Source organism: Lepisosteus platostomus, chromosome 8 (assembly GCF_059453375.1).
Source record: "Lepisosteus platostomus isolate fLepPlt1 chromosome 8, fLepPlt1.hap1, whole genome shotgun sequence".
Classification (NCBI taxonomy): domain Eukaryota; kingdom Metazoa; phylum Chordata; class Actinopteri; order Semionotiformes; family Lepisosteidae; genus Lepisosteus; species Lepisosteus platostomus.
The window spans coordinates 51,254,087-51,281,251 of NC_142618.1; the positions used below are offsets into that span (position 1 = coordinate 51,254,087).

The following is a 27,165-nucleotide window of genomic DNA, read 5'->3' on the forward strand; positions in this document are numbered from 1 at the left end:
TACAATGGTGAACTGTTGAGCCCTGTGAGGTTATCGGCCCTGAAAACGCCTTCTCACAACTGAACATCTAATGTACAAGTGTTTCTTTTGCAGTTGAACTGGCTGCAGGAAAATTACAAATCTAGAGCTTGAAATTAAACAGGTTAAATAACTATCATATGTAAATAATCAACCCTCTCTCCAATGAAGTGATTTAGTGCTTCTACAACAAAGTCAGTGCAGCGTATCACCATGAGTCGAGAATGACTGATGCCAAATGTCACGTTTTGTAACATGCTTTTTTTGGAATGGGACGGTATAGGAATAATACAGAGAGGACAGGGAAAGACAAAAACGGTTCTCTCTCGGTAATAACAGGACACTTGCTTCCAATAGTAGAGGTAAACAGACTTTTAGCAAAAAGTGTTGAAAAAGCTGGTCTTAGAGTAACTTATATATTGCTGCAGTGTAAAAGCAATGTTCAGGCAGTCTTTTGTAGGTGCAAAGGAAACAGTATGCTGCATGCAGCACATATAAGTCTGTACTTAAATTTCAACCCAGGATGGGACCAAATGGCCTTAAGAGGTATAAATGCTGTACACTGACAAGCAGAAACAAAAGCAAACTAAGATCACATCCTAAGATCTGACGTACAATTAACATTTTGAAAATGTATCCCTGTATACATTTCGAATCATACAGCTTCTTATCATTTATAGAAATCATTGATTAAATGAAATTATCTATCATTTGTCTTGCGTATCTTATTGCATGAGGCAGTGGACACTGCTTGCTGAACATGAAGGCAGAACATGGTGATTTACCTTTCAACCTCAATATTTAGAGCACACTGCTCAAGCACCAAAAACAAAAGCTAAAGAAAGATGTACTTCATTAATGAGATCAAGGGTTGTGATTCCTAAATGATTTAGGCCAGATAATCTTTACTTAGATAATGTGTGTTTCAAATGAGACACTACAGTGAACTATAAGTTAGATTTTAGTATTTCTCAAAAATTTATTTTTCAAAAATTCACACAGGAGTGAGGTAGCCAAACATTTGATATCAACTTATAAAGCAAGAATAACAGCAGAAATGTACAACTTATGTGGTGGGATTGCAATTCAAGTTCATTAACAAAATGTTAAATAAAAGCTCTTGAAAATGCTTGCCTTCTAGAGATCATAAAAAGAAGAATATACACTATAAATGACCCTTATCTTTCACCTTACCAATGAAAGGCAAGTGCAATGACCTACAAACCTGGTATAATGCCAGTTTAAGGCTACAGGCAGCAACATGTATCAATAAGCAAAAGAAAAAATAACTACCCCTGCTGTAATCCATCTCTTTACAGAACCCTTTTTATGCAACAAACAAAATGCACAGGCCACCACTAAACATAAATGGAATCATCTTCATTAAGTACAATTTGCTCCTCTAAGAACTCTATTAGAAAACAAAAGCCAGTTTCTAAGAAAATTAAGTACATTCATTTTAAGTACCAGGAGGGAAAAAATAATACCCATTAGAAACTTGTGATTCTATGGACTGAAATAATGATAAATAATTTAAAGAAAATAACTTTTAGCATTAAAGTGCAATTTGGAAAAAGATATCTCCAAAAGGGGGAGATCTTTCAGATGGGATTATGTGCTTTAGATTTTCGAAGGCAACAGAGGTAAGTGAAACTCAGAAGGCTAACTAGAAAACAGAACAAAGGATGTGGTTCAGGGTCTCATGGCCTAACAAATAACACAATATGTTCAAATTGGAGCTTCTCTGGCACTCTTCCTTTTAATTAAAAAAGGCACATTGTCACAACTAACACAAGCAGAAAAACTCAGAAATTAAATTTCGAGACCACGGAACTTGCACAAACCCCCCTTTTTAAATTAGACCTAGAAACAGAAGGCGTCAAATTTTAAAAATGCCAAGTAATGTTAATATATGCCTGCATCGTTCTCAGAGGTGAACCGAATGTTTGCACACCTCACTTCAGACAAAAAGTCTAGTACTAGCATTAAATTTATCCTAAAACGCACAGCACAACTGATATGATACCCTTGTGAAACACTCCCTGGTGTAATACCACAGCTGAACGTTCTTACAGCACAGCTTGGGCACATAATCTGCATGGACCCAAAGTTACAGCAGTAGCTCACAGACATGGCAAGGAACAGGATTCGGTGACAAGAGAAATAAATCAGAGAAAGGTGATAATGGAACAAGGTGTATCTGATCTTCACATTGTCTTCATCTTTTGGAAAGTTATCACAATGAAGAACATACTGCACAGAGCCTATCATGCCAGGGTTCAAAAAGAGGAGAGCTGGCTGCTACTTTTCTACTGTGACAATCTTCACCGCTTGGGGTTAATAATTGATCCTCACAACAAGGTCAGGCTTCCACCTCTCAACTAGGCCAGGGGACTCTCTCCAGGTCAAAGATTCCCGACTCCTGTCACGGCCAATTCAAAAAGACTCGTTTTAGACGCGACGCAGTACCACACAAAAAGAATATGCTTATACAGTGCCTTGCAAATACTTTCACCTCCAGCCCACATCATAAAAACTTGTATTTTCACAAATGTTTATTCAAAACTGCATCAAGCTCAACAGTTACATATGAAGTAGGTTAAACCAGCAAATATTCAACCTGAATTGTGAAAGTGAATTGAATATTAAAATCACAATCGCTGACTGAATAAGTATTCAGTCCCAATGTTCAGTAGTTAGTGATTTTGGGATCAATAAGGGCTGAGTCTTTTTCAGTAGGTCTCCACGTGTTTTGCACAGCGGGAAGGTGCAATTTTTTGTCTAATGTTCCTGGGAAAATAGTGTTCGGTTAAAATGTGAATCTTTCTCTTTTAGATTCTTGGCCGACTCAAGCAAGTTTTCCTCTAGGATCCACTTATTCTCAGCACCACCTATTTTCCCCTCAACACTGACAAGCTTCCTAGTCCCTGATGACGAGGGGCATTCCCAATACATGCCATTTCCACACCACTGTAGTCTGACAGCTAGAATGGTACTGAATGGGAAATGTGCTGCATTGATCTTACTCTGCATATGACATTGTCTTTAGATGAAAATGTTCAATGCCCATCTCCTCTGAACACGCAATCGTTTATAACGTCTGTGTCATTCTTTAATTTGTCAAATATTTCAAATAATGGCATCTTTATTGCCACTCACCAATATGCATCTGTAGATGTAGAGATAACGTGGATATCATCCAGGATATGATGACTTCAGTCTCAGACACGGAACTTAGTAAACTTGGCCTCACGGTGGCACCTCTAACCAGTTTCCTGCTAGTCAGGCTGGAAAGGCGTTCTGATGCAGGTTGTGACAGGATAGTATGATGGATATTCCACTTCTTAAAGATTGTCTATGACTTTAAAATTCAGCAAAAGAAGTTCTTCTCTGCTACTTTATCCCCGATTTTTTCCAAAATAGCTTTGATCTTCGTGGTTGGTTTGTCATCTCACTATGTGAGTTGTGGCTTAATGGTCAATACCTAACAACAGGCTAGATGTGCTGAATGGCTTCTTTTTAATCTGGAATCTCTTATGTTCTTAAAAGGGGAACGAAGAGACAGATGCAATCTGAAGTCACCTTTGGTTACTCAAAGGGAGATAAATAATTTTGCGACCTTTTAAACTAATCTTTTGCACCTGAACCCAATGAAGGATTGCTATAACAGAGGGGTTCAATACAACTGAGAGACTTTGTAGTAATTTTCTACAAAATTCCGACTTCTATACATAATACATTTCTAAACAATCCGTTTGATACAGATTCACATTATAAAGTCCTATTTAAAAGTGTCCTTATAACAAGCTAAGAAGGAAATCAAATGTGGGAAAATGGGGTGAAAATTTCTGAAAGGCACTATATAGTGAACTATTTATGAACTTGCAAGATACCAAAATCAGTGATTAGAATGTATTCTCTTAATACAATTAAGTATTTCATGTAAATGTTTTGTTTCTAATAACCCATTTTATTCAAAGTTAAAGTAATTAGAGCTGCTTTATGCATCTCTCTCTTCCATTAATGAATGAATGAGAAAATCTCACTAAAATGCAAAAATACCATGAAATCTGGTGATCAACAAGGAGAACATAACATAAAAGCAGCGATCCCTTAGAGCAAAGATTCCCAAAACACCCATTCAAAACTCTGAACTGTAACAGTAACTATAGACAAGAAAAAATAACCCATAAGTGATTAGATCCCAGCGGTTTCGACAACTGTAGGCAATTTCATTGTCTCATACTGCACATCTGAATGAAATATGGGTCTTTGTACTGAAACAATTCAGAAGTTCAGGTTTTAAATCACTATTGATTTCGTATGCTAAGGTCCCCAACAGCCAGGAGGTAATCTTCCACAAAAAAGCAATAACAAAGCTTTTATCTTTGTCTTTTTAAATCTAATGTCTATGCTTTATACAAGACAGTGAGTCATTTTATGTGCCCTTAAACACTTACTTTATATGGATCTGTCCTTGCTCTCCAATAATATTGTGCTATGAGGGAAAGAGCAGACATACATGATATAGACCCCAATTTAGTCCAGAAAAAAAAACATTTAACCAAAGTATTTCTCTACCATGAACATTTCAACGCTTAAGAAATATTAGGACAGTGATTTTTATCAAGAACAAATGTGTTCACTTTTAATAAATGTGTCTGAAAAAATACATCTAGGAACTTTACCTCAATGCTTACAGAACTACGTTAAAAATTGATCATAATATTATACATTCCTAATAAAATTAATCTGTGACAAAAGGTCAGATAATTAATTCTTCAATACTATAATACTTTTCAGCAAATCTGAAAGTTTCTTTAATAATAATTTTCATTTGTATCAGTCCATTAGTCCTTTCCTGGGATGCATATCAGACTTATTAACTGACAAGACTAACTAGAATTGTATCTTTTCAATCATTTGCTGCCCACAAATTACTTTAATGAAATGATCACCTATTATTTTTTATGGGAGGGAGTCAATTGTTCCCATTTTCTGAAAATATTTAGGGGCTTATTCTCAAGAACATTTATCTATTGCCAAGACTAGGCTATACACACTTCTGACATGTTCTTGGTGTTTGCATGGATTACTGCTTGGTCTAGACAATCAGAAAAGAGACGTAAGTTTCTGAGGTACCTGCACATGAACAAGTTTCTCCTATTGGAAACTACTTACAGAAGAGCTGACATTGCTTGAAATGATCCTAGCATTTATAAGAATGTCTCCTCAGAAGCCGGTTTTTGAAAGCACGCATTTTGAAATTACACATCGTATTAGAAGTGGTTGGGCTTTTTGAATTTGCAGCTAAATTAATCAACAGTGCAGTTTTGCGGTCACTAGCTAGCTGCTATCAAAGTTTAAATTTCTTAAGATAACCTGTATTCTTTTTAAAGACTTAAGCCTTGGTTTAACCTCTGGCATCTAGGCAGCAGGTTGGTCTATGCTTCAAACATTCCAGAATAACTAAAATAGTCAAGATGTTCAGGATGCATAAGTATCTCCAAAACATGTACACATCACTGATCAGTACTTTCAGAAACAGAACATATCACCTATAAACGTCCTGAGAATGAAGTTGTTTGATAAAGTGCTTAGATGGTTTAGCTAAATTATAGGTTTCATATATACCAGATGAATTTTTAGAGCAATAAATAACAAATGCAAGGAAATTATTCACAATACAGAAAAACAATGATAATACCATTAAGCATTTGGAAATACTCGGGACCTTTTATTTGTATTTATTATTGGGATTAATTTAACACAGGGTTTTATTTTTTATTCAAATCCATTAAAATAGTTTTCTCTCTCAGGGATGATTTAAACATTCCATAATGAGAAATATGTTTGTCACACACAATCAGCAGAAATAGACAGAAAAACTATACTGCCTTTAAACCATGAAAATAAAAATATTAAGAGCCACATATACATAGAACATTACTATTAAGGCCAAACTTTTCTTTAGGTGATTCCAACAGCCCAGTCAAGATAGATCTCAATATCTATGAATTGATATGAATATATCAAGTATAATAAAAAGTACACATTTTTCATAGTTTCTGAAGCTCCTGAAGGTGCATGCTGTTCCTTATCCCCAAATCAAACAAACGGAAGTGACTATGAAACTGAAACCTCAGAATAGCAAAGATATTACCCTTCTCTTCCGTGCCACAATAATTTCAATAGTGACAATGAGCATTTAAGTTTTAACTATGAAAGTAAAGACTGAGTCCATCATTGTGGAAAGAAATGCTGTTTTATAACTCCAATACTTCTCATTTTTGAATGTGTTAATAAGGAATGTTTAGCTGAATAAACAAGTATTGGTGTTCTGATGCGCGGTTAAGGTTTTAAAGTGACTACCAATTTCAGCAAAACACGCAGCCCATGCATACTTCATAAAAACAAAAATGTTACGACCTCTCGCTTTATTTTATTTCCATCACAAAACATTCAAATATAAAACCTATGAACTTATTATTTATTTTATGGTGAAAGATTGTTTACCATAGTAAGCAAAACTGTTCCTTAGAGTTCAAGTGTGGATTAACAATGTGGTATACTGCTAATCCAAGAACTTTACTACACAATGGCCAATGCCATTCTTCCATTTCATTAAAATTGAATTTAATTTCCAATTAGCAAATTGTTGCTGAATGCAAATAGTCCTGCTTTACTAGTTTGCAACTGTGCAATACGTAAAACCATCAACCCTGTTATTTCAGATATTCAAAAAACCTCAAACATATTTGCTACTCAAGTAGCAAAGAATTAATACAACAGATCAAATGTCTTTACCCCTTCTCTGTCTCCTTACAAATGAAGCAGTTGTATAAACGTGAAGCCCAATCAGACTGCATGCACTTTCAAAAAGTTAATATTAGCAGCTCACGATGCTCATGATAAAGAGCTGCTAGAAAAGGGTTAATCAGTTTCACAGTAAATTGCACTGATAATATCAACCTTCGAGGGTGAAAAGACTTCTGACAGCGAAGAGCATAAAGAAGGGTGACCTACCTGAATGGGTCCTACTGACATCAGCAGGTTTTTCAGTTGGACATCAGTGGTTGACGAAGAAAGCCCTTCAATTGACACGATGCATGGCTGAGTCTCCACCACTCGCATGTTCTGTTTGTTTGGCATCAAGCGGCCCCGGCCCATCTGGCCTGCTCCCACTCTGCCTCGCCCCTGCATAACAACCTGCCGAGAGCACAAGGTGTGGAGTGAGCCAACCAATTTAGTTTGCCCTTCTGCCGCCTGCTGATGTTTTAATAGTTGGAATTAAAATTCAGGAAAAAATACAAAAATATCACTGTCTAAATCTACTGTTTGAGACATCTCATCCTTTCTCTAGCCATCATTCGTATTATGGCTGACACTTTAAATGCAGTATTATACTTGAGTATTATAGTTGTGATTTTGCTCTGTTTTTTTGCAAACCATTAAAATACACTTTATGACATGGATGCAGACGTAAGTTGTCTGAGACATCTGCACACACACGATTATAAAGAACTTCAACACCATCAGAGAAAGCAATCAATTAAATTAAGCAGGTGCCTTAAACTTCCAATTTTAAATATGTTCAAACACAAAAGATGCAAATACGAACATGTATGCTTAAATCTGCCCATGCGTAAACTGTAAACATCCCTTCTCACTCTTCCCGGTCTCATATAGTAAGTTCTAAGAAGCACATTTGTGTGTAATTTGTTACTTTGTTTTTAGTACAATACCAAAAACATACAAAATTCCACAGTAACCATCAGACACCATTCCAAAATGCGTCAAAATGGCAACATAAATGTTTTCCACACACCAAAAAACGAAAAATTATGAATGCAAAAAATGGTAAGAATTGCCAACTTTTAATTTATGCATCTGTCACTCTTTCAACGTCTCCATGTGATTCCTCTTCTAGGAAGCAAGTACAATACTGTAGGCCAAATGTAAGAAAGAAACTGCATGTGTCAACACCAACTAAAAAAGCCTCAGCAGCTGGGTCCAGAAACCAGTATTCACTGGCAACTTTTCATAGCTGCTTTACATGCTTATCTTTACAAGCGGATTTGTACTAAAAGAAAAATCGCTGTGGATCTTTGCTGAAACGGCAACGGACTCCAGTCTTCATCTCAAGGCTGAAACTGAATCCAACACACAAACTGCAAATCTAACAGAGTAACATTCCACATGTCTACTGAAACCAGAAACACATGAAACTCCCTAAATGTGGACCGTTGAAAGTTTTTTTGGTTTTACAAACACGCCACTTAAAATAGACAAACAAAATGTAGGTCATTTCTTCAAGCAGAACGCAAACAACTGCAAATGAGTCATGAACATCTAACCAAAACAGTCAAGTTTGAGGAATCAGATCTGTGGAGTTAAGCTGCTTTCTCCAACATCATGGAACGGGCCAAGTGGTGCTTGTCAAGTGTCCCTGCGTGGAGACCATCGCCATCTACTGTCTATGGCAAGAATCTTTATCCCCCCCCCCCGATCAAATAAAATTCACATTGTTATAAATAATTATGTGAAATAAACAGTTAAATTGTTACTTTCTTCATACACCCAGCATATATGTTCTTTTTTTAGAAAAGGTCTGATTTTCTCAGGACCCAACTAATGATCAGAGAAAGGACTACCGTACTGGGGGAGGGAGGCTGTGTGGGTAACTCACCCTGTTTTGAGACTGAATGCCAAAAGAGCCTCTCCCTCCCTGCAGGCCTGCTTGCTGCTGGTTCTGCTTTTGTTGCTGCAGGTGCTGGACTGGTGCCCTGCCCATGGTTACCTTCCGCAGAGGCACCTGCCTCTGCTGCTGCACTGGCTGCCTCTGTTGCTGAGGTGGAGGCTGGATCCTCTGTTGTTGCTGCTGCTGCTGCTGCTGCTGCACTGGATCAGTGTAGTCAGGTTCTTCTTCCCCCTGTAGATTAAACACCTTGGGACTTAACAGTCTTCCCTTGCTCTGTCATCTACCATCAGGACAATGGCACACGGTTAATTAATACAAGTCAAGAAGTAAAGCACAAAACCGTAATATCAAAGTATTAACCTCAAGTGATGATTCCTGTTGATGGAGAAACGTGTATGAATTTTGTTTTATTAATGTTAAGTACTATATTTCGTATTTGTGGTGCTTAGAAGCTTTTGCTTTGAGGCAATCAAAGTAGTCATGAAGCTATGATAACTCTCTGAATGAGTACTCTGAGTGCGATGATTTCTAAAGGTCAGAGAAGTTCAGGATTGCTTGCTTCTTCTTGGCCTGTGTAACAAGAGGTCACAAAATGCTCAGGAAAACAAGTTACACTTAGCTGATGTTCTATGGGGAGACTCTCATGGGAAGTGCTTATTAAAATCTGGACTGCGAGAACTTTAAAAATTATATTCTCTAGCACAAATGTACCCTGGTAAATACCTAGGTTACAAAACATGCAGCACCGAACCTCTAGATATACCCTTAACTTTATGCCAGTGAATTAACCTTTTTTGATTTACAACCATTTCTCTTTTTCTTTGAACGCCTATTGATAGCTCAGCAAACTATGTGAAAGTTTTGTCTACTACCTTTAAACCAGGAAAAGGTACAGTTTCACCAATCCCAGCTTAAAATATATAACACAAAATGCACCCAGATATCACTTCTTCCAGATGGAGAGAGAACATTGTTCCAATCTTGCTACTGCTACAAATATACTACTATGAATTCCACTCTGATGTATAAAATTTGTAAGATGTCTCTGTGCCTTAATTACTAAACAACAAAAAACACTGATTATTTTTTGTGCAACTTCAAACAAGTTTTAAAAGCTTTCTGATGCTAGTGGTAATGTGACTTTAAACAAAATAAATCTAAAATTGGATATACAATGGTTAAAACAGAGGAAAAATAGAGAGCTGTCATATTAAAAGACATACGTTCCAAAATATACAAACCGCCCATTTTCCAATTCGGAACAGCCAAGGTATAAATATCAACCTTCAACACGAAAATCAGGGTCATGGTTATGAATACTCAATCATGAGCTCTCTTATAGTAGTATTACCTAAGTGTTGAGACTGCTCATTTAAATATGCTAGGGCTCAGTACAGAATATAAAACAGCATTTCATTAGACCACTTGACCACTGAGAAAAACGATTGTGGCTAACCCAGCTACTCCATGTTACAGCACACTCCCTAGTTCAGATCTACACAAGACCTGCCCATAAAGTGTGCACTGATTTTTCTAATTATGTTGTGCTATTTTTGGTATGTTATTCTGAGTGCCTACTGATATTAAATGTGCAACAGCTACACTATCACTGACTAGCTGATTCTAGCACTGGAGAAGTCAGTAAACATGCTAAATGCAAGAAAGTTTTTGCTCAACATTTTTCTAGTTCTGCCAGGAATTATGTTCTCTTGATAATGAATCCAAATGCTGCACAACCTGCCTGGAAATAAAAATACTCTGAGCTGATTCCTCAATTAGGTTTTTATAATTGAGTGCAAATTCCTAAGACTTCAACAGAGCAATTTATTTATATTTTTAAACAGCCAACCAAATCTTTAATCCTACGATAACAGATAACTGTGAGGGAATCTGATTCAAAATGTTTATGACAGAATTATTGTTCAAGGTTTTTTGCAGTTTTGTGCAAAAGATGGAAGCATTTAATAAAATCAGTGAAAACTACTTTCTGCTGACACTGCTTCAAATCAAAGATGGGAAACCAAACCGAGGTATCAGTAAAAGTAAAAATCTAAATTTCTGTACTTTTACAACCAATATTCTTCAATTGCACCGTTCAGGGATCATGCCTGAAGTTAAAATGTTCCGAGAGTTTTGTAGTTGAACGAATGTAAATTCAATGTTTACAATAACTAACTATAGCAAAGGCAACAGGACATAAACTAATCAAGTTTAAATGACAGAAAATTGTTTACAGAATAGCTTATGAACACTGATCTCATCTTGTGTGTATTAAAGAAAAGCTGGGAAGCTCACCCTTAATCAAAAATAAACCAGAGCTGTTAGGATTCTAAAGCTTAATTTATAAAAAAACACCAAGAAATGTAAAATTATGTTTCTTATAGTCTTGTTTAAACCTCAACAGCAACACAAATCCACTATTTCCCAAGAAACACTGGAAACTTTTAGCAGTGCCATGCTCTCCTCGCAGTCTACCGCAACATGCTTCTGTCCTTGTGACCTTCCCAGGCTGCATATGGCCTCTCACCTTCCTACTGTGAAGCCTCCCACTGTAAAACCTTAATGAGAACCTTGTAAGCATAAACAACTTACAGGGCTCAGAATAACTAATATGATACTCCATAACAGCAGAACTATATCAACAGAGATGACAGCATAAAGGACAGGATGCTTAATTACGCTACAGGAATGGAAATTGAAGACTGCAACAATACTTTTCTAAACAATTTAGCTGTATTTCAATTACTATGATTATATATGTGGGATTCTGATGTGTTCCCTTTTGCACGGTGAAGTTTTTCTTTCTCAATAGAAGACTTCGAGTGTTAAATGAAAGCATCTGTCAGCGATACATTTTCATTTACAATTGCGTAGGAATTCATTTTGATGCCGTCTGAGAAAGAGTCTTCCCAAAGTCCTCTCGGAATCTGACAGATCAAATCTTATTTTCATTCTTCAGCCCCAGCAAGAAGCGCTATCACCAACCTGCATTCAGCAGAGTGCAAATTGATTAATCCCTCTCCATAGAAATCACAACCCTTGATTACACCTATCAAATGCTAAGCAGCATTATATTGGAGTGACAACACTTGACAAATTCCCCCATCCGTTTTCCCTCAGGCTTTGTGGTCCTGTTAGCCTGTATTATTCTTGATGAAAAATTAATTTCCCTTATCTATGGCTAAGCTCCAAAATCCAAATCCGCCAAACTGGCAACTCTTTCTTCACAGGTATTATAGAGTCTCCGTAAAAGATTAATTGCATGTCGTCGGATGACATTAATTTCTGTACACCTGAAAGATGTTTGATGCTCAAAACTGAAAGGAAAGATAACATTGTCAGGCTGCTGAGAAGGACAGCAGAACAACGTCCCAGGGCAGCATCCTGTGAATCTGCCTTTCAGCAGGGCTATTCCTCACTGTCAAAGGTGCTGCCACTGATTCCACTGCCTACAAATATTTCTGCGCAAGTTTCTATTACCACTGACACCAAGTTATCTTTATTGACAGCATAATTCTGGCTTTACAGCATTTGTGCAAGATGATTATAAAAAGGATTTTTATGACAAAAACGTATCACAATACCATCATTAAGTCTAAACAAAACTTGCCTACACCCGTCCCATTTTAATTACAAGAATTGAGGTTGTTAAAACATTCAGTACTCAAATTGCTCAATTCAATAAATCGCATTAGCATACAGGATTGTTTTCATCTCAACATGTGGATGTTCCCCGAGTTTAGCGTTTGAAGTACAGTAGATCAATCTGTGAACAGAGTGGATCTGCAATATCAAAATCTAGATTCCTGTCACCCTGCTCTTTTAAAGCAACACATGGCCTTGGCAAACAGAGACCAAGTTGAAATATACTTTTACATTTAACACAAAGTCCTACAGGTTTTCATTGAAAAGCTACATGCTTGAACCTTCAAAAAAGCACCGATTTTCAAAATTTCACCCTCCTGCTTCAGACGTGAAGAGAAGAACAGCAGCACATTATGTAATCACGAACATAAGCGTTAGAACAGACGGAAAAGTCCAATTTGCACCAGACCAAAACAAATTGAAAAAACACTCAAAGCCAAACTGATTTCACATGTCTTATGTTATTTTCTCATGTACTACAAGAATTCAAGGAAGCTTACACTGGAAAGTCTGATGAAGCATAGCACTAATCCTTCCTGCAAAATCAGCACTGTCTGAGCCACCCACCATTTTTCACACAGCTCACCTACACAACACACTGCAGGTGGAGGAACCATCAATTTGAGGACTTCCGCAGGTCCTGATACCACTGCTCTGTCACAGCAGTGACAGCAAGCCACAAGGGTCGCTATAGTGGGGAAACCCTGGCCGACTTCAGCCTACCCACACCGCTATGTGCCTGGCCCTGGCTATAAGCTTGTGGAATCTAAGCTGCCTAATTGCACAGCCCAGGTGGGCTCAGAACATTAGGGTAATAAATCAGGATTAAACACAAATTAAGATCCCAGGAGACCAGCGCATTTAACTATTCAAGTTACAAAAAAAGGCTGTACAACATCCCATGTTTTAAAATCCCTCAGCATATTACCGTTTCGAAACCTGAACACAGTGGCAACCACCTCAAATAAAAATGTACTTACCCCTCCTAATATCTTGACTACCCTGACTTTTGTGACACCATGTGGCCCATCTCTCCCCCCACTGTTGGATCTCTGCATTACAGTCCTTTTCACACCAGGCTTCAGCTCCTGCGGCCTGCCTTGTCCAAACGCCTCCCTCCCACCACTCTGCTGCTGCTGCCCGGGCACAGCTGACACGGCCGCAGGTTTGGGCTGAGCCTGCGGGGTCGGGAATTGGGGTCCTTGCCTGGCCTGATTGAACTGGTTCACATTTTTCCTGGTCGGCCACTGAGTCTGCAAGTTTAGCCCAGACTGCTGGGGCCTCACGTTCTGCTGGGGCACACCAGGCCACCCCTGTGCCGGGGGCTTTTTCAGCAGCAGGCGGTTCTTCACATTCTGTCGCGGCACGGCTCCGGGCTGGGGCGCCTGCTGAACGCCGTTAGAAGGGGGCAGCGGCGCGTTTTGGGTCTGAGATGGCTGCTGCTGTTGCAGCTGTACAGGGGGCTGAGGTTGCAGAGGTGGCTGTTGTTGCTGTTGTTGCTGCTGCTGCTGTGGCTGATACTGGCTCGTGATTCGTTCCAGCAGTTCTTTCTTTCTCATGCCAGCTTGCAGCTGCCTTCTCAGCTCTTTTTGTTTCAGGATCTCTTCTCTCAGACGCTTCTGCTCCTCTATTTTTAACCGATAGAGCCTGGTTTCTTCATCCTCGTCCGGAATCTACAATGATACGGAAAATGGATGAGACTGGAGGCCTAACAATGAGGCGAATTCAGTTCCCACTACCGGACGGTCAAAGCTCAGACTTTCATATCTGTTCCAATTCATAGTTCTATGTAAAATGAAATCTTTAATAACAGAACTGAATTTTGTTGGAAAAAAGTATAAGGTCTTCCAAACTCCTGCAATGGAAAAAAAAAATGAACAACTTCGGTATTTGACTACACCTGAATTACAGTTTGGACAGCTTATGCAATTTCAAATTTAAAACATTCACTGTAAGTATTATGATGATGTTTTGACATCATAGTTTGGCGTCTTTGTCTTCCTCGTTTCACTTTTTGATTAGAAAACCTACAGACACTCTACGTTACTTACTCTCTTAAGGCTCTGGGGGAAAGATGTATTTTAACCACTTCCTGTATTGCCTTGTAATATCTTTAGATTCCCATTTTCACATATTAGATTACTGAAAGTACATGTTCAATTATATCATTAAATATAAACTCTTCAGTTGCAGCAGTTTACCAAGGGTTAAAATTACAAAGTATAATGAACATGACAAAAAAAGACCTATTTTCATGCATACAGTGTCCACTAAATTAAAGATTTTCATATTATTGAAAGGTACAGTGGTAAACATTCATTGCAAAATGATTTTACGTTGAACAAAACGTAAATTTTCATAAATCAATATTTCAGTTATCTACACAAAAGTAGGACCACCTGCTTTAAAATGAAAAAGAAGAGATGCTTAAATGCAAATCCCATGAACATCAATGGTCCACAACAGCAGAGAAGAGAGAAACCTCTAAAAGAACTCTGACCAGAGGTATTGATTTTTCTAACTGCATTTTCAGAGATCCATCTCATTTGTGACCTAATAATTGGGTCTAATGAACAGCTCTCACTCAATCTACCTGACCTTGAACTTTATTTGTTGAGTGTAGGAGTCTCCATTACTGACAGTTAAAGAGGGTATTAAAATTCTAGAAAGACTACACTGGTAAATATCGTTCTTTTATCTTTAAGTCACCTCTATATATCCCCTATAAAACACACCCATTTCCCAAGGGATGGAACGTCTCACAAAGCTGCATTCAACAAAAAGGGAAAAATGGGCAACTGACATTTGTCATTATAAAGATTTAAAGGCTACAGGAATTTTTAAGTTGCTGCATGGACTGAACTGTAATACAAACGCATAGATGTACATAAATCATATAGTAAAAGATATACAATATTAGATGAAATTCAGTCATTTCAACAAGTGACTTACGGTATAAAATTGGACTTTTACAGTTTCTTATTCTTTACTGAATTCTGAATAAACAACCGTACACTTAATCTCAAATTAAAAATCACTTTCTAAGGCATTAACAATATGCGAGTTGCGCTTGTAACTAAAAGTACCTCCTTGTTTGCACAAACAATATAAAAGCGACAAAGCCACACTAACCTCTGCTTCACATTTCTGCGGAGGGGTAGGCTGCACAACCGGCGGCTCCTTTTTGACCTTCTGAACCGTGTTCTTCACCGCCGCTCTGAGAGCAGCCTCGGCCTTGACCGCGGGCTGGGGCCTGGCAGGGGGCTGGGGCCGGGCGGCGGGCGGCCCTCTGGCGTCGGGCTGGGGCCGGGCAGTCTGCGCCGGCCTGGCAACAGGCCTCACCTGCGCGGCAGGGGCCGACGTCGGGCGGCTGCTGTTGACGTTCACGTTGGCGGGTGCGACGGGGAGTTCGCGCAGGTTACTATTGCGCTGGGGAAGAACCTGTACTTGCTGGATAGGAGGCTTGATCACGTTTGGAGGTGGTGCATTCTGGGAAGAAAGGACAAAGATTCTTGATCTGGACAAGAGCGATCCTCAGGAGAACCTTTCCTATGACTTCACCAGTCATCAGTCATCCTGCCTAGTCTGGATGCGTATCGCCTCCAGAAGTCATTTCTTTTCGTAACACAATGAAACACTTGAAAACTTGTAAAGGTAAACCCAGACACAAGATTGAGATCAGACAGGACAAGATGAGGGTTCGGTTTTGGTTATGTGAAGAATCTAAAGTGATCCTGTGCAGTGAGATTGCCTTGGATGGCAATAAGTGCACTCCCAAAACTGCTCTAAATAGCCCAAAAGTTATGATGCACTATTACCCAGAAAGATGTTCCCTTACAGCAATTTCAACCAATATCTTAACGTCTCTCCTATAAACTCATGCGGAACCATACCACCGTTTGTCTACTTCTAGGGACTTGCCATAATACATATGACCAAAATAGCAGTGCAGCCCATGTTACTGGCTCATGATGACACAAATGTCACTATACAGCTCCAAGGAACTCAGGCATAAGAAAGTTTAACAGTACCCAACTGTGTTAACTTTACATGAGATTGACTAGGTGTAGTTTCAGGTATCCTACAAGTGAGTAGCACTACTCCTTGAGTCTAGCAATGGGGGGAAAAAAAACTGAAAGCCATGTTGCAACATAGCTGCATTAAAAAAATGAAGAATCTGTGTATTTGTGATGGATTCAAACATTACTTTTTGACATGTAAATTCAGTTCTAACTGAACTGTTAACACTATTTTATATGCAGGGGGTAAAATAGTGTAACAGTAAAACAGTTAAAAAAACTTAAAAATAAACAGAGTTTAACGACAGGAAATTGATTCCAGTTGTCAGATCACGTATACGCATACCTTAGCTTTGTGCAGCAACCTGAAACTTTCAGGTACCATAAATAATATTATTGCTAAACATATGCCATTCTAATCTGCAAGCGACCAGAATATAGAATACAAATTTTTGTATAAAAATGCATTAAGTCCTGTTCTACACCTGCATGCTTTGGAAGCACTGGCCTACCTGTATACAAAATACTTTTAAATCTAGCATTACCACACACATTATATATATATATAAAGTATTGATCTAGGATGGTAAAACAGATGAAACTTTGTGTTTGCTTTCTTCTCTTTTCAGCATGGAATAAACTTATTACTTGATCATTCTGTGCAGGCAAACCGATCACTCATGAAATTCTTACACAATTGCATAGCACTGCATAATTTAGAGTGACTTATGCATTGTGGTCCTGGAGTGTTTCTGTACATTTTCAGAATTCAGCTGAAGCTATGAAACCCAAAATAAGCAATATGATTGGTTGAACACGGTGTCTGCTGTCCAAACCATCGGGATCTAATGACAGCAGATGCCAAGATGTCTCGGAGATGCTCACAAATCTTACAACCCCTCATGTTTACAGCCACTCATGAAGTACCGAGGTCTAAATTAGACTATTTTATTAACGTGCTTCACATCGTGGTTTAATAGATTGATTGCTTCTGCTTACTTAACAGGGAACAACAATTGCTTTTCCCCATAGTGTTGCAGTATCTTTTGAAAAATTCAAGCAGTGTATCGTTAAAGTAAGGAAAAATGAAGCAAGGAGTAAAAAACAGGAGCAAACATTCAAATAACGTGCTATGCATAGTCAAGAGACCCATGGACCACCCTGCTACTTACCATTCTTGGTTTAATGGGCGCTGTACGTAACTGGGGATGTTGCATTCTGGGATTGATCTGGGGCTGTATATTGTGCATCTGTTGTCTGAAGGGAGGCTGCTGTCCGTGCAGCAGGGGGCGCTGTGCCACAGGGTGGTGCTGGGGCTGGTGCTGGTGCTGGTGCTGATGCTGGTGCTGGTGCTGATGCTGGTGCTGGAGAGACTGGTGCAGATGGTGCTGTGGCTGCTGCTCGTGGTGAGGAGGCTGGGAATGCAGTGGAGGATGCATCAACCCCTTTAATGGAAAAAGGAAGCAGAGCTGCATGACACGGGCGATTCAGTCACTCAGAAAACATCTCATTTAAAATGTACCACTTTTGATTTTGGACCCCCTGGTAAAAAGGGCTTTAATTATTAGCTTTGTTAGTATCTTCTATTCACATATCTATGATCAGAGCATGCTAAAATTCAACCAAGTAAGGATGGTAGTGATGTAAAACTGTCCAGAAAAACAGAATCCTTGAAACTCAAATACAGTAAATCACTTTGAGTCTTTGAATAAAGCAAAACAAAAAACTAAGAAGACTTCTCCATATTTTTGTAACTCTTTGAAGTTACTAATTATGCAAAATAAGCATCCATTTCAAAGATATGAGTGCTAAGAAGAGAGCTAAGAAATATTTAGAATGCTTTCGAAGACTACTTTTTAATCTGGGACAAGAACATAGTCCTCCTGTGTAAATCTGTTCTTGTGGCTTTAGGATGAATCTAATCTAAAGCAGCCTCAGCACAGTGAAACTGAAACTGACCTCTTTGGTAAATATTAAACACTAGAGGGCAGTCTAGGCTACCACTAGGTCACAAAACCTTCACAAATGAACAGAAGAAGAATATGACCTCTAGCCTTGACATACACCCCCACCAAATCTCATTGTGAATGGATTTCCGATAAAAGAAATAAGGGAAAAAACTACCAAAAAAATTCAACCGCAAATTGATTCTGAAGACAGATTAGGATAGTGGATTAAAAATACATTTAGTAACCATATTTCATAAAAAGCTAGCAGCTTCACTTACTCTCGGTCGTACCTGCATACCAAACTGATGTTGAAAAGGAGGCCCTGGTTGAGGAAACTGCTGTCGCTGAGGCATAAAAGGTCTAGGATTGGCAGGTCCAGGCTGATTTAGGTTGGACATGCCCAAGGGACCCTGAGGAAGGAGGTTTGGTCTCATGGGATCCCGCTGGAACATCGGTTGCTGTCCTTGTGGGTTAAACCCTGGCCCTGGCTGGTTGAAAGCCATGGGATTCTGGCCAGGAAGAGGGTGGTTATTATTCATGAGCGGAGCTGGGCTCTGTTGATCAAACATATGCTGTCCTGGGAACCTTGGCTCTGTGAACAAGGAAAAAAACAAAGAGGAGAATCAACGTGTGGTGCCATATTGCTGTGCATCCATTGATCAAATGTGACATCTCTACTTCTGTCACACCTTAAAACTGCAAAGCAATTTACAGTACCAGCACCTTGTACGGATCTGAACAAATGAGGTACAGAACATAACGGGTTTATTTGATTAAAAGGCTAAGAGAAGCCTGAAGAAATAAAAACATTTTCAAAGAAGTGTTTAACGGTTTTACATGTACACATTTTGAAAAGACTGAATTAACATGCACAGACGTTTATTATACATGGAGAAATGCGTAGTTTTGAAAATTTGAAAATGGATGGCAATTTCTGAAATGTGTTATAGAGTCTGATCAAATCTCCAAAATAAAAGCAAGCACAAGGCATAATTTATAGCTTAATTTCCTGTAATAATTGGATCCAAACATAACGTTCGACCAATAATTTAGTTACACAAACAATACAAGTAGAACGATGTTTCCTTGGATTTTCTTGGTTAGTCTAGCTTACCGCCAATGAAGAAAGGGTCTCTCTCCTGAGGAGGTGGGGGTCCTCTCCAGGGCTCAGGGTGGTGAGGCCTCGGAGGGTGGTTAAAATTTCCAGGGACATGCTGCTGAAACTCAGGTGGTCCCTGAGTAAAACAACAAATAAACCTCAGCTGACGTTCTGTCCCAACTGGTGGATCTTTAATTGTTACTGAATAACGGTCTTTATATATAAGAATAATTTATAAGAATAAGGAATGTTCTATGCTATTGCATCACAACATTTGACATGAAGAGGGTTACAAATCAGATGGTCTTTGATCTCATAAGGGGAGAACTTTACCAAATCATACCAAATCCGAACACAAGTACTGCAGGCCCCCTTAAATCTGAATTGCAAAATTCAGATACTGAAATTAAATTAGGAACCGAAAACATCTTAAAATCTTAAATCCAGAATCACACAGTTGTCCAATACTGTATATTTTAATTGGAAGACTACTAATAAACCACCCTTCCCTCATATTATTAAAAATCTTTAATTTTTAGAAAAGAATCTTGTGCTTTCATTATTTGTACCATTGTATGCTCTTATGATCAGATTTCTACATTACATTCACAGTTCAAAGTGTACACTCACAATCACACCTTCAAAGGTAGAAAAAGATACCTTATTCACAAATCCAGATTGAAATTTCCCCAAAAATCTAAAAATTAAGTTGAAGCAAAATAATTGGACTGCTTATTCCTGAGGGACCGACATCTACTGAATATTCCTACCCAGGCAACATTTAAAACAAACAGATGATCAGTTACCTAAAAGGACATTAAGTACATACAGCAAAGTACTTCAATACTAATGGAAACATTTTTGTAAATAGTAATGTACTCTGATGTGAAGCAGAGGTTTTTTTAGGTATAACTTTGTAAAGAGGAAATTTGTAAAGGAAGGAATTTGTAAGGAAAAAATAAAAAAATAGTTATGAACTGATCATGAATAAGAACATTTCTGCATATTTCTTTCTACAATTTAGAATGAACTGGTAAACAAAAAAAGACTGAGCATTACAGATCTACACAACGCACTCATTCTGAGGTACTTTTTTGTTTCACAGACATTTTCCTAACTTTTCCTGTGGAAGATGACAGAACATTATACTTTACAACCAAAAGACAACTGCATTTTTTGCTTCTGGCAATCGCTATTTGCTAATTTGATGCCTTACATGCATTCATTTTATAGCCTGAATGCCTTATTGGACATGATGTTCACATCCACAAGGAGCAATCCCATCTACCTCTCAAAGAAAAAAAAGATAACAATCCTCTAATCCTTTCATGGAATAAGAAGCCACTTTGCTTTCCTCTTTATCCTCTTAAATATCCCTCTCAGTTAAGAAATTAACCTTCCTTCACCATATGATCCTTACGCAAATGGTGCTCTTACTTCTTCTCACCTTTTGTTAATTACTTGATGTTATCAACCATAATCCACCTTTTCAAACAGAATTGATGACTCTTGCACAGCAATGAAATATATAGCTAAAACTTTACATAAGTTGCTTAACAGAAAGTTAATCAGCTACTTTATGTGCCAGACAAGTAAGAGGATCAAACCGCTATTGTGCATCTTATCATTCAATTCAAAAGGTCAGCTGCAATCATACAATAGACTTTAATTAAATACTACAACAATACCTCAGAAATGTTACAAATTTGATAACCAAGTCTGTCTTCTCATTACTAATCCTTCATAAAAGTAAAAATATTCAGAATGTATCTGACACTATAGCACACAAAGACGGCTCCAAGACTAAAGTCAAAAACATGGTTTCGAAGCTGGGGTTAGGGTTGGGTAATTATATACGTTTTTCAGGGGAGAAGAGAAAAACAATACGTTGACAGACTTGCTCATGTTGCTCTGTAATGACAGTAGTACATTACACAGCTGGAGAAAAGGATAGTACTTTTCTAAAGATAATGTGACCAAATATTTCCTTTCAAAGAAAAGTTGCCAGTTTAATAGCTCTAATTGTTCTGTCTCATTATTCCAGCCTCTTCTAAGCACTTTAAGAAAAAGTGGATATTATTCACACAGTAATTGATCTGGAAAAGTCTTTTAATGACCTCCTACATGCATTTATACTGATGTTGTGGATTACACCAAATGTGATTCAAGTTGGGGATAGTAGCAGATCATACAACTAATGTGTTTGTTTTTACAGGAACATGGTCTACATGTAAAATCTACCTGAGTTATGGTGTATGGGAAATGTTTTTCATAACATTAAAGCAAAGGCTCGTTTATAATGCAACAGAATCCTACAAAAGCACCGATGCTTTTAGACAAATCTGAATCCATTAGTGGACTACCAAAAAATGTAGCTGCCAAATTTCTTCTCTTCAGCACAGCAATATGTAGGGAACTATAAGTAGTACAGTTAATTTTGGTAGCTTCTATGACGACTGCAGTTGTAACACCAGTAGGACTCTGAAATTAAGCTTAAGATGATAGGTGGGATTAATATTTCAACACTTCTTCCAAGAAAATATTCACTACAGTCATACTGCAGATGGGAACCTCCTTATACGATTAAATTTGATAGTATGATAATGTATGATAATCATGATTAATCAGATGCCCACTGGCAAATGGAAGTTGCTGGGTATTTTGTCACCTGCATTTTAAATTGTATTCTCCCTATGCCAGCTTGACAGCATTTGACAGCTGGGGGATCTAATGCTACATCTGCTCTCCTCTGCCGAAAGATCTGATCAGAGAAAATGCCCGTCATTCCTTTGCTATCTGCTATCTGCAATAATTACTGGGCTTTGCAAACATGTTGTGAAAACAGAAAACATTCAAAAATGAAAGAGCAGTACTATGTACAAGGCTCAGGCTCATTTCTGCAAGGTCTATAACCTGAATAAAATGCAATTTGCTGCAGACTCCCCTTCTAACCTGATTTGCATAAATCACTATAAAAAGCTCTACCCAGGATGTGTCAATCAACACCACCTGATGCCTCGCATCATTAGCTAGTAAGAGCACTTGAAACGCATTCGGCAATCTATTTCCAATACAGTAATCACTTTACAGACCTAGTGTCACTGCAGTAATAGTTTCTCTCTCATCATTAAACTGCCATTCCTTCTAAGCCCTCCACTGATTTGTGATACTTTGCAATGAGAACTTCTATTTAATGCAATGTTCTGCCGAGAGAAAAAAGATAATTAGATGCTGCTGCAGATATTCTCTATGCTACGCCAGGGCTTAAAATTTTAAAAGCTTTTTTTTTGGCATTTGAAAGATACAATGAGAAACAAATAAGTAAAGCAAAATCTGATGTACGATATGCCCGTATTTCTTTGTTCTCCATGGTTGACTTTTTAGGTTGCTTTATGTGCCAGCCCATGACTTTAGATCCAAGCAGCAATACCTAAGCCAACCAAAACCCATCAGCGCCTAAAGCTCATATCAAACATTTCCAGTTGTGCAGGCGCATATCAATGTTTACAGATTCTCAAACAGTATTTAGCCAGGGCAGTCAATTAATTGCTATAATAATATTTCTCTACAAAGACACATGCAATCCATATCATTGTAGAAAACGAAGCAGCTGCTACTCACCGGGAATCTCTGGGGAACCACAGCAGGCCTGGGCTGGTTTTGCGCAGGCATCAAGGGCACTGCAATGAGACGAAACAGCCCATTAGATACCTTTCTGGGAAAGGGTTTTATACACACGGGGATCTTAAGTTTCACTTCACATAAATTGTTCAAGTTTAATGCAAAAGTGCAAAAGAAGGTTACTTATCCATTTAACCAGAAACACCAGCTCAGATTTCAATTATACCCGAGTATATGTTTTCAAATTAACTTGATGGGTATTTGCAGTTATAAAGAAAATGTATATTGTAAACGCTAAATGTGTAGATCAATTAAGCTATGATTTAATGCAGGATTTGTTTATTAAAACATGAACAGTGATTTTACTAAATGTAACTTATCCTGGATTTAGTTTTAAATTCATGCATGTAAGAAAAGGCCAAAGAAGATTAACCCCCCCCACCCCACTGCAAAAACAAAAAAATAAAAATTAAACCATTAATCGTGACTCGAGGCACAACGTTCTCACCATCCATAACGAGGCAGTGCCCCTCTCCCTGCCCTAAAGGGACCACCCACTCATCTCTCAGAGAGATGCATTTTCATTTCGACCTCAACAGGACACCCAAATGCACCTCCAAGCTAGTAACAAGCTCACAGAAAGAGTACAGTTCAATTTCACCTGGGCACCAGTTCTTTCAGCAATTCCTGCATTTGGTAAGCTAGGGTCTCTTAAGAAGGCAGACTAGACAAGCCATAGAGAGATGTCTGCTTTGCTTCAAGGCGTGTGAAGCAGTGATTAGGGCTCTCAAGAGTTAAAATCTCAGGTGGGATTCTACTCTTATACCCATGAGCAAGGGACTTCACTCAAAATACTCCAGTAAATGCTCTGCTGTATAAACGAGTCTCCAGGTTGTCATTGCAAATGAAAATTTGCTGTCAATTCACTCAACTGGTTGAAATAAAGGAATCAAAAGGTCTCTGTTGTTTTAGACTTATGTTTGTTGCTACTGAATTCTAATGTACACTGGCTCTCATGAGACAGGATATAATATTTATTTGACCTATTGGTAACAACAATTTACTGTGAAAGCCGAAACCTAGAATAAAAGGTCATACAGGGAAATGAAAAAGAGGAGTTACTTATTTGGACTTGATGCAACTTCAAGGAGATCATATGAATTTCATAAACCGTACATTAAACACGTGGTCAGATAAAAACCGGGTACAAAAACAGGAGAGAAAAAAAACAATGGAAACCTTGCACATGAGAGGACACCGGTCCCCTGAAGTGGGGGTTAATGTGAATGTTCTTGGGCTGCTGCGGAGAATGGGCAGGCGGGGGAGGGCTGGTCAATCTCGGCCCCTCGATCTGGGGGCGAACGGGTGTCCCCTGCGGCGGGGAGGAGCGATGAGCCTGGTGGGGAGGGAGGAGAGGCTGAGGGGCTGAGCTCCGCTGGGGACCTGGCTCCTGGAAATGACTCCGCTGGGGCGGGGGCGGCAGCTGCTGCTGCTGCTGCTGCTGGGGAGGCACCCTAGAATGCTGCTGCTACAACAAAAAAAACACAAAAAAAAATAGGGAATGGCTTTGCAAACACTCAAAAAACAGGCAAATAAAAATCACTGTGTTGCAAATCTAGAGGCACGACCGGAAAACTGTGGCGCGTGCCCTCATACCCCAGGGGTCTGCTTGGAAAGTTAGCAGGATTACATCAATTAAATCGAACAACAGAAATCTGAAATCAAGTTTCAAAACCTTTCATACCAATATTACAATTATTTAGCAATCCAATACAAACACGAGTAAATACACTGCAAATATAAAGGGTTTTGCGTCATAATACCGAGTAATTTTGTACAAACTAAAGAAAAGATTTCCCACTGAAAGCACAGAGATCCCACACTTTTTTCTGGGCATTGTTTTTTGACTGTCCCCAAACACGGCACCTTGTTGTTGACTGGAACTGAAGTCTAAAGTTGGTAAAATGAGTTCAAAAGTTATCTTGTCGTGTTCCTGCTCAAACTATGTACGGTTTTGCCAAATGACTTGCTGAAACAGAGATTTGGAACATGATGCACAACAGCCATCCATGAGTCTATGCAAATATGACTCAAGGGACCATAATACAGTTTGCTTTTACATTTTCTGTTTCTGAGAACACGTTAGAGGTGTGAGGATTAAACATGATGACAGTGACCCCATATAGCCTCTTCCATATAGCTTACGGTGATCCTTCCCAAATCCTTTCAAAGTGCTTCACAGACTCTCAGACTAGCAAGACGTCAGAAAGCAAAAATATTACTACATTAGGCTCACACCTCCCCCATCACTCAATGACCAATGACTTCTCAACCTTTTCCTTCATTTACAGATCATTGCCTTCCACACTTCCACTGGAACCTGTCACTTTCCCATCTCTACAACCACCCTTTTCCTCACTCTCCTGTTCTTGTTCTTCTCTTTATCCCAACCCCCCGCCTCTTAATCCTGCTGTCTCCCATATCCTCCAACACACCTCAAGAGGTGTGCAAGTCTTAATAAACCTGGTCAATTTTCATAGAACTGTCTGAATGCTCTTGTTAACACAGTGATTTCTAATATTTCTGGTCCTGGGCTGAACAGGACTTTCTTGTCCACTAAATCTTAGACACTATTTGTCTCTAGCTAAACAAACTACTTGATTGATACCAACTCATGATGGTCACCCCTTCAGATTCTGAGTTTTTAACTGTGCCATGTGCCATTTTAAAAGGTGGATATTTTTTAAAGGTGAGGTAGGGGGGGATAATACTATCAGGAGGCAAATAAAAATACATGTTCAGAAATGGACACAAAATCTAAAAAGTTTATACAATGCTGTTTAAGCCACAGGATCTGAACTTTCTACCAACTGGCACCATAAAAGTCTGAAATTTTAAGTGCATGGGCTCTAAAAACTTAAACATTCCATTAGATTATACATTGAATAAGGAAAGATTTCAGTACTTGTTTTCCAAGTTACTTAAACATCAAAATTTGCTATACACAGTCAGTGGGTTTTCCATCACCAATACACAAACAAAAATCAAGCCCTGCAATACATACTTTTGGAGACTTGATCTGAAAATAGGAAGCTCACATTTTAAGCACATATACATGCATACAATAACAGTAAAAGGCATTCTTCAGTACAACAGACAAATACACTTACTGTATGACTGCAAGGAAAAAAACAGTTCTTAATTTAAGAAGGGCCAGCTTTGGTTTAACCTGGAAATGACTTTTCTCTTCGCTGTCTGTGTGCATTAATATTAGACTCCAGATGAGGCCCATACACAGTGCACAAGAGGGCACATGAAAAGAGCAGTTAATAATGTCCATGACTCATCGACAGCCAGTGTCAGCTTGTCTCAAAGACCGTAAATACTGTTAGGTAAAGAAGACAAGACAAGGAGGGCAACCTACTGCATACTAATTTGTTTTATATAATGCCCTGCCAATTCATTATAACGGCCAACTAACATCTGCCATCAAGGTGATTCCTTGCCAAACTACTCATTGGTTAAAACAAAAGAACTTAAGGAAAAAGCACAGTATACTTAAACTTCCAAGTGTGCGGTTTGTATTTCGAAAGCAATGTTTCATTACATTTCATTGTTGGTCAACACCAACAACAAAGTGACATACAGATTAGTCTGCCCTCAAGTTGAAACTATTTTGGTAAAACACTATCATACTTACCTGAAAACCCTAAATACGTTATTGAAAATTGGTTCTCCTCCTAACCACATCCCAAAAAAGCAACAAACCCCAGAACATTCCATGTCAAACAAGAAAAAATGTTTTGCACTGCAGTTCACATTACCATTTCTCTAAAACACTCCACACTGGAAAAGGTGATACTCTTTTTCAGCTTCAATCATTCAAAGTAAAATTAAATACTTCTGATTAACTTTATTTGATCTTCAAATGACCTGTTAAAGCCACAAACCTGACTCAGCATTTTGTGGATTTGTCATGAACTTAAAAACTCCCTTTAAAAAATATTTTCTGAAATACAGGTATGGTTTAAGTTATTAAATAAGACTACTTTGTGGTATTATTATATTGAAACCACTTCACAAGATCTTTAAGCCATTTTTTCTGAAGTATTA

General features: G+C 38.4%; 1 protein-coding gene across 6 annotated transcripts in view; it reads right to left on the reverse strand.

Annotated features, from left to right (window-relative positions):
* rbm33a (RNA binding motif protein 33a) overlaps window positions 1-27,165 on the reverse strand; it is a 61,262-nt gene that overhangs the window by 12,216 nt on the left and 21,881 nt on the right. For 2 of the 6 annotated variants that reach the window (XR_015940981.1, XM_088643853.1), the window contains exons 9-17: window positions 24,292-24,580; window positions 23,053-23,111; window positions 19,447-19,567; window positions 18,611-18,924; window positions 17,556-17,828; window positions 15,497-15,853; window positions 13,345-14,037; window positions 8,708-8,950; window positions 7,045-7,227 (exon numbers count right to left, since the gene is read on the reverse strand). Coding sequence is in view for 5 of the 6 variants with exons in the window: in XM_088643853.1 (XP_088499979.1) it covers window positions 7,045-7,227; window positions 8,708-8,950; window positions 13,345-14,037; window positions 15,497-15,853; window positions 17,556-17,828; window positions 18,611-18,924; window positions 19,447-19,567; window positions 23,053-23,111; window positions 24,292-24,580 (2,532 nt within the window). In the remaining variant the exon portion in view is untranslated. Of the gene's footprint in view, window positions 1-856; window positions 2,441-4,478; window positions 4,517-7,044; window positions 7,228-8,707; window positions 8,951-13,344; window positions 14,038-15,496; window positions 15,854-17,555; window positions 17,829-18,610; window positions 18,925-19,446; window positions 19,568-23,052; window positions 23,112-24,291; window positions 24,581-27,165 lie in introns of those variants that run through there. The other 4 variants (XM_088643857.1, XM_088643855.1, XM_088643856.1 and 1 more) reach the window with 4 other exon arrangements.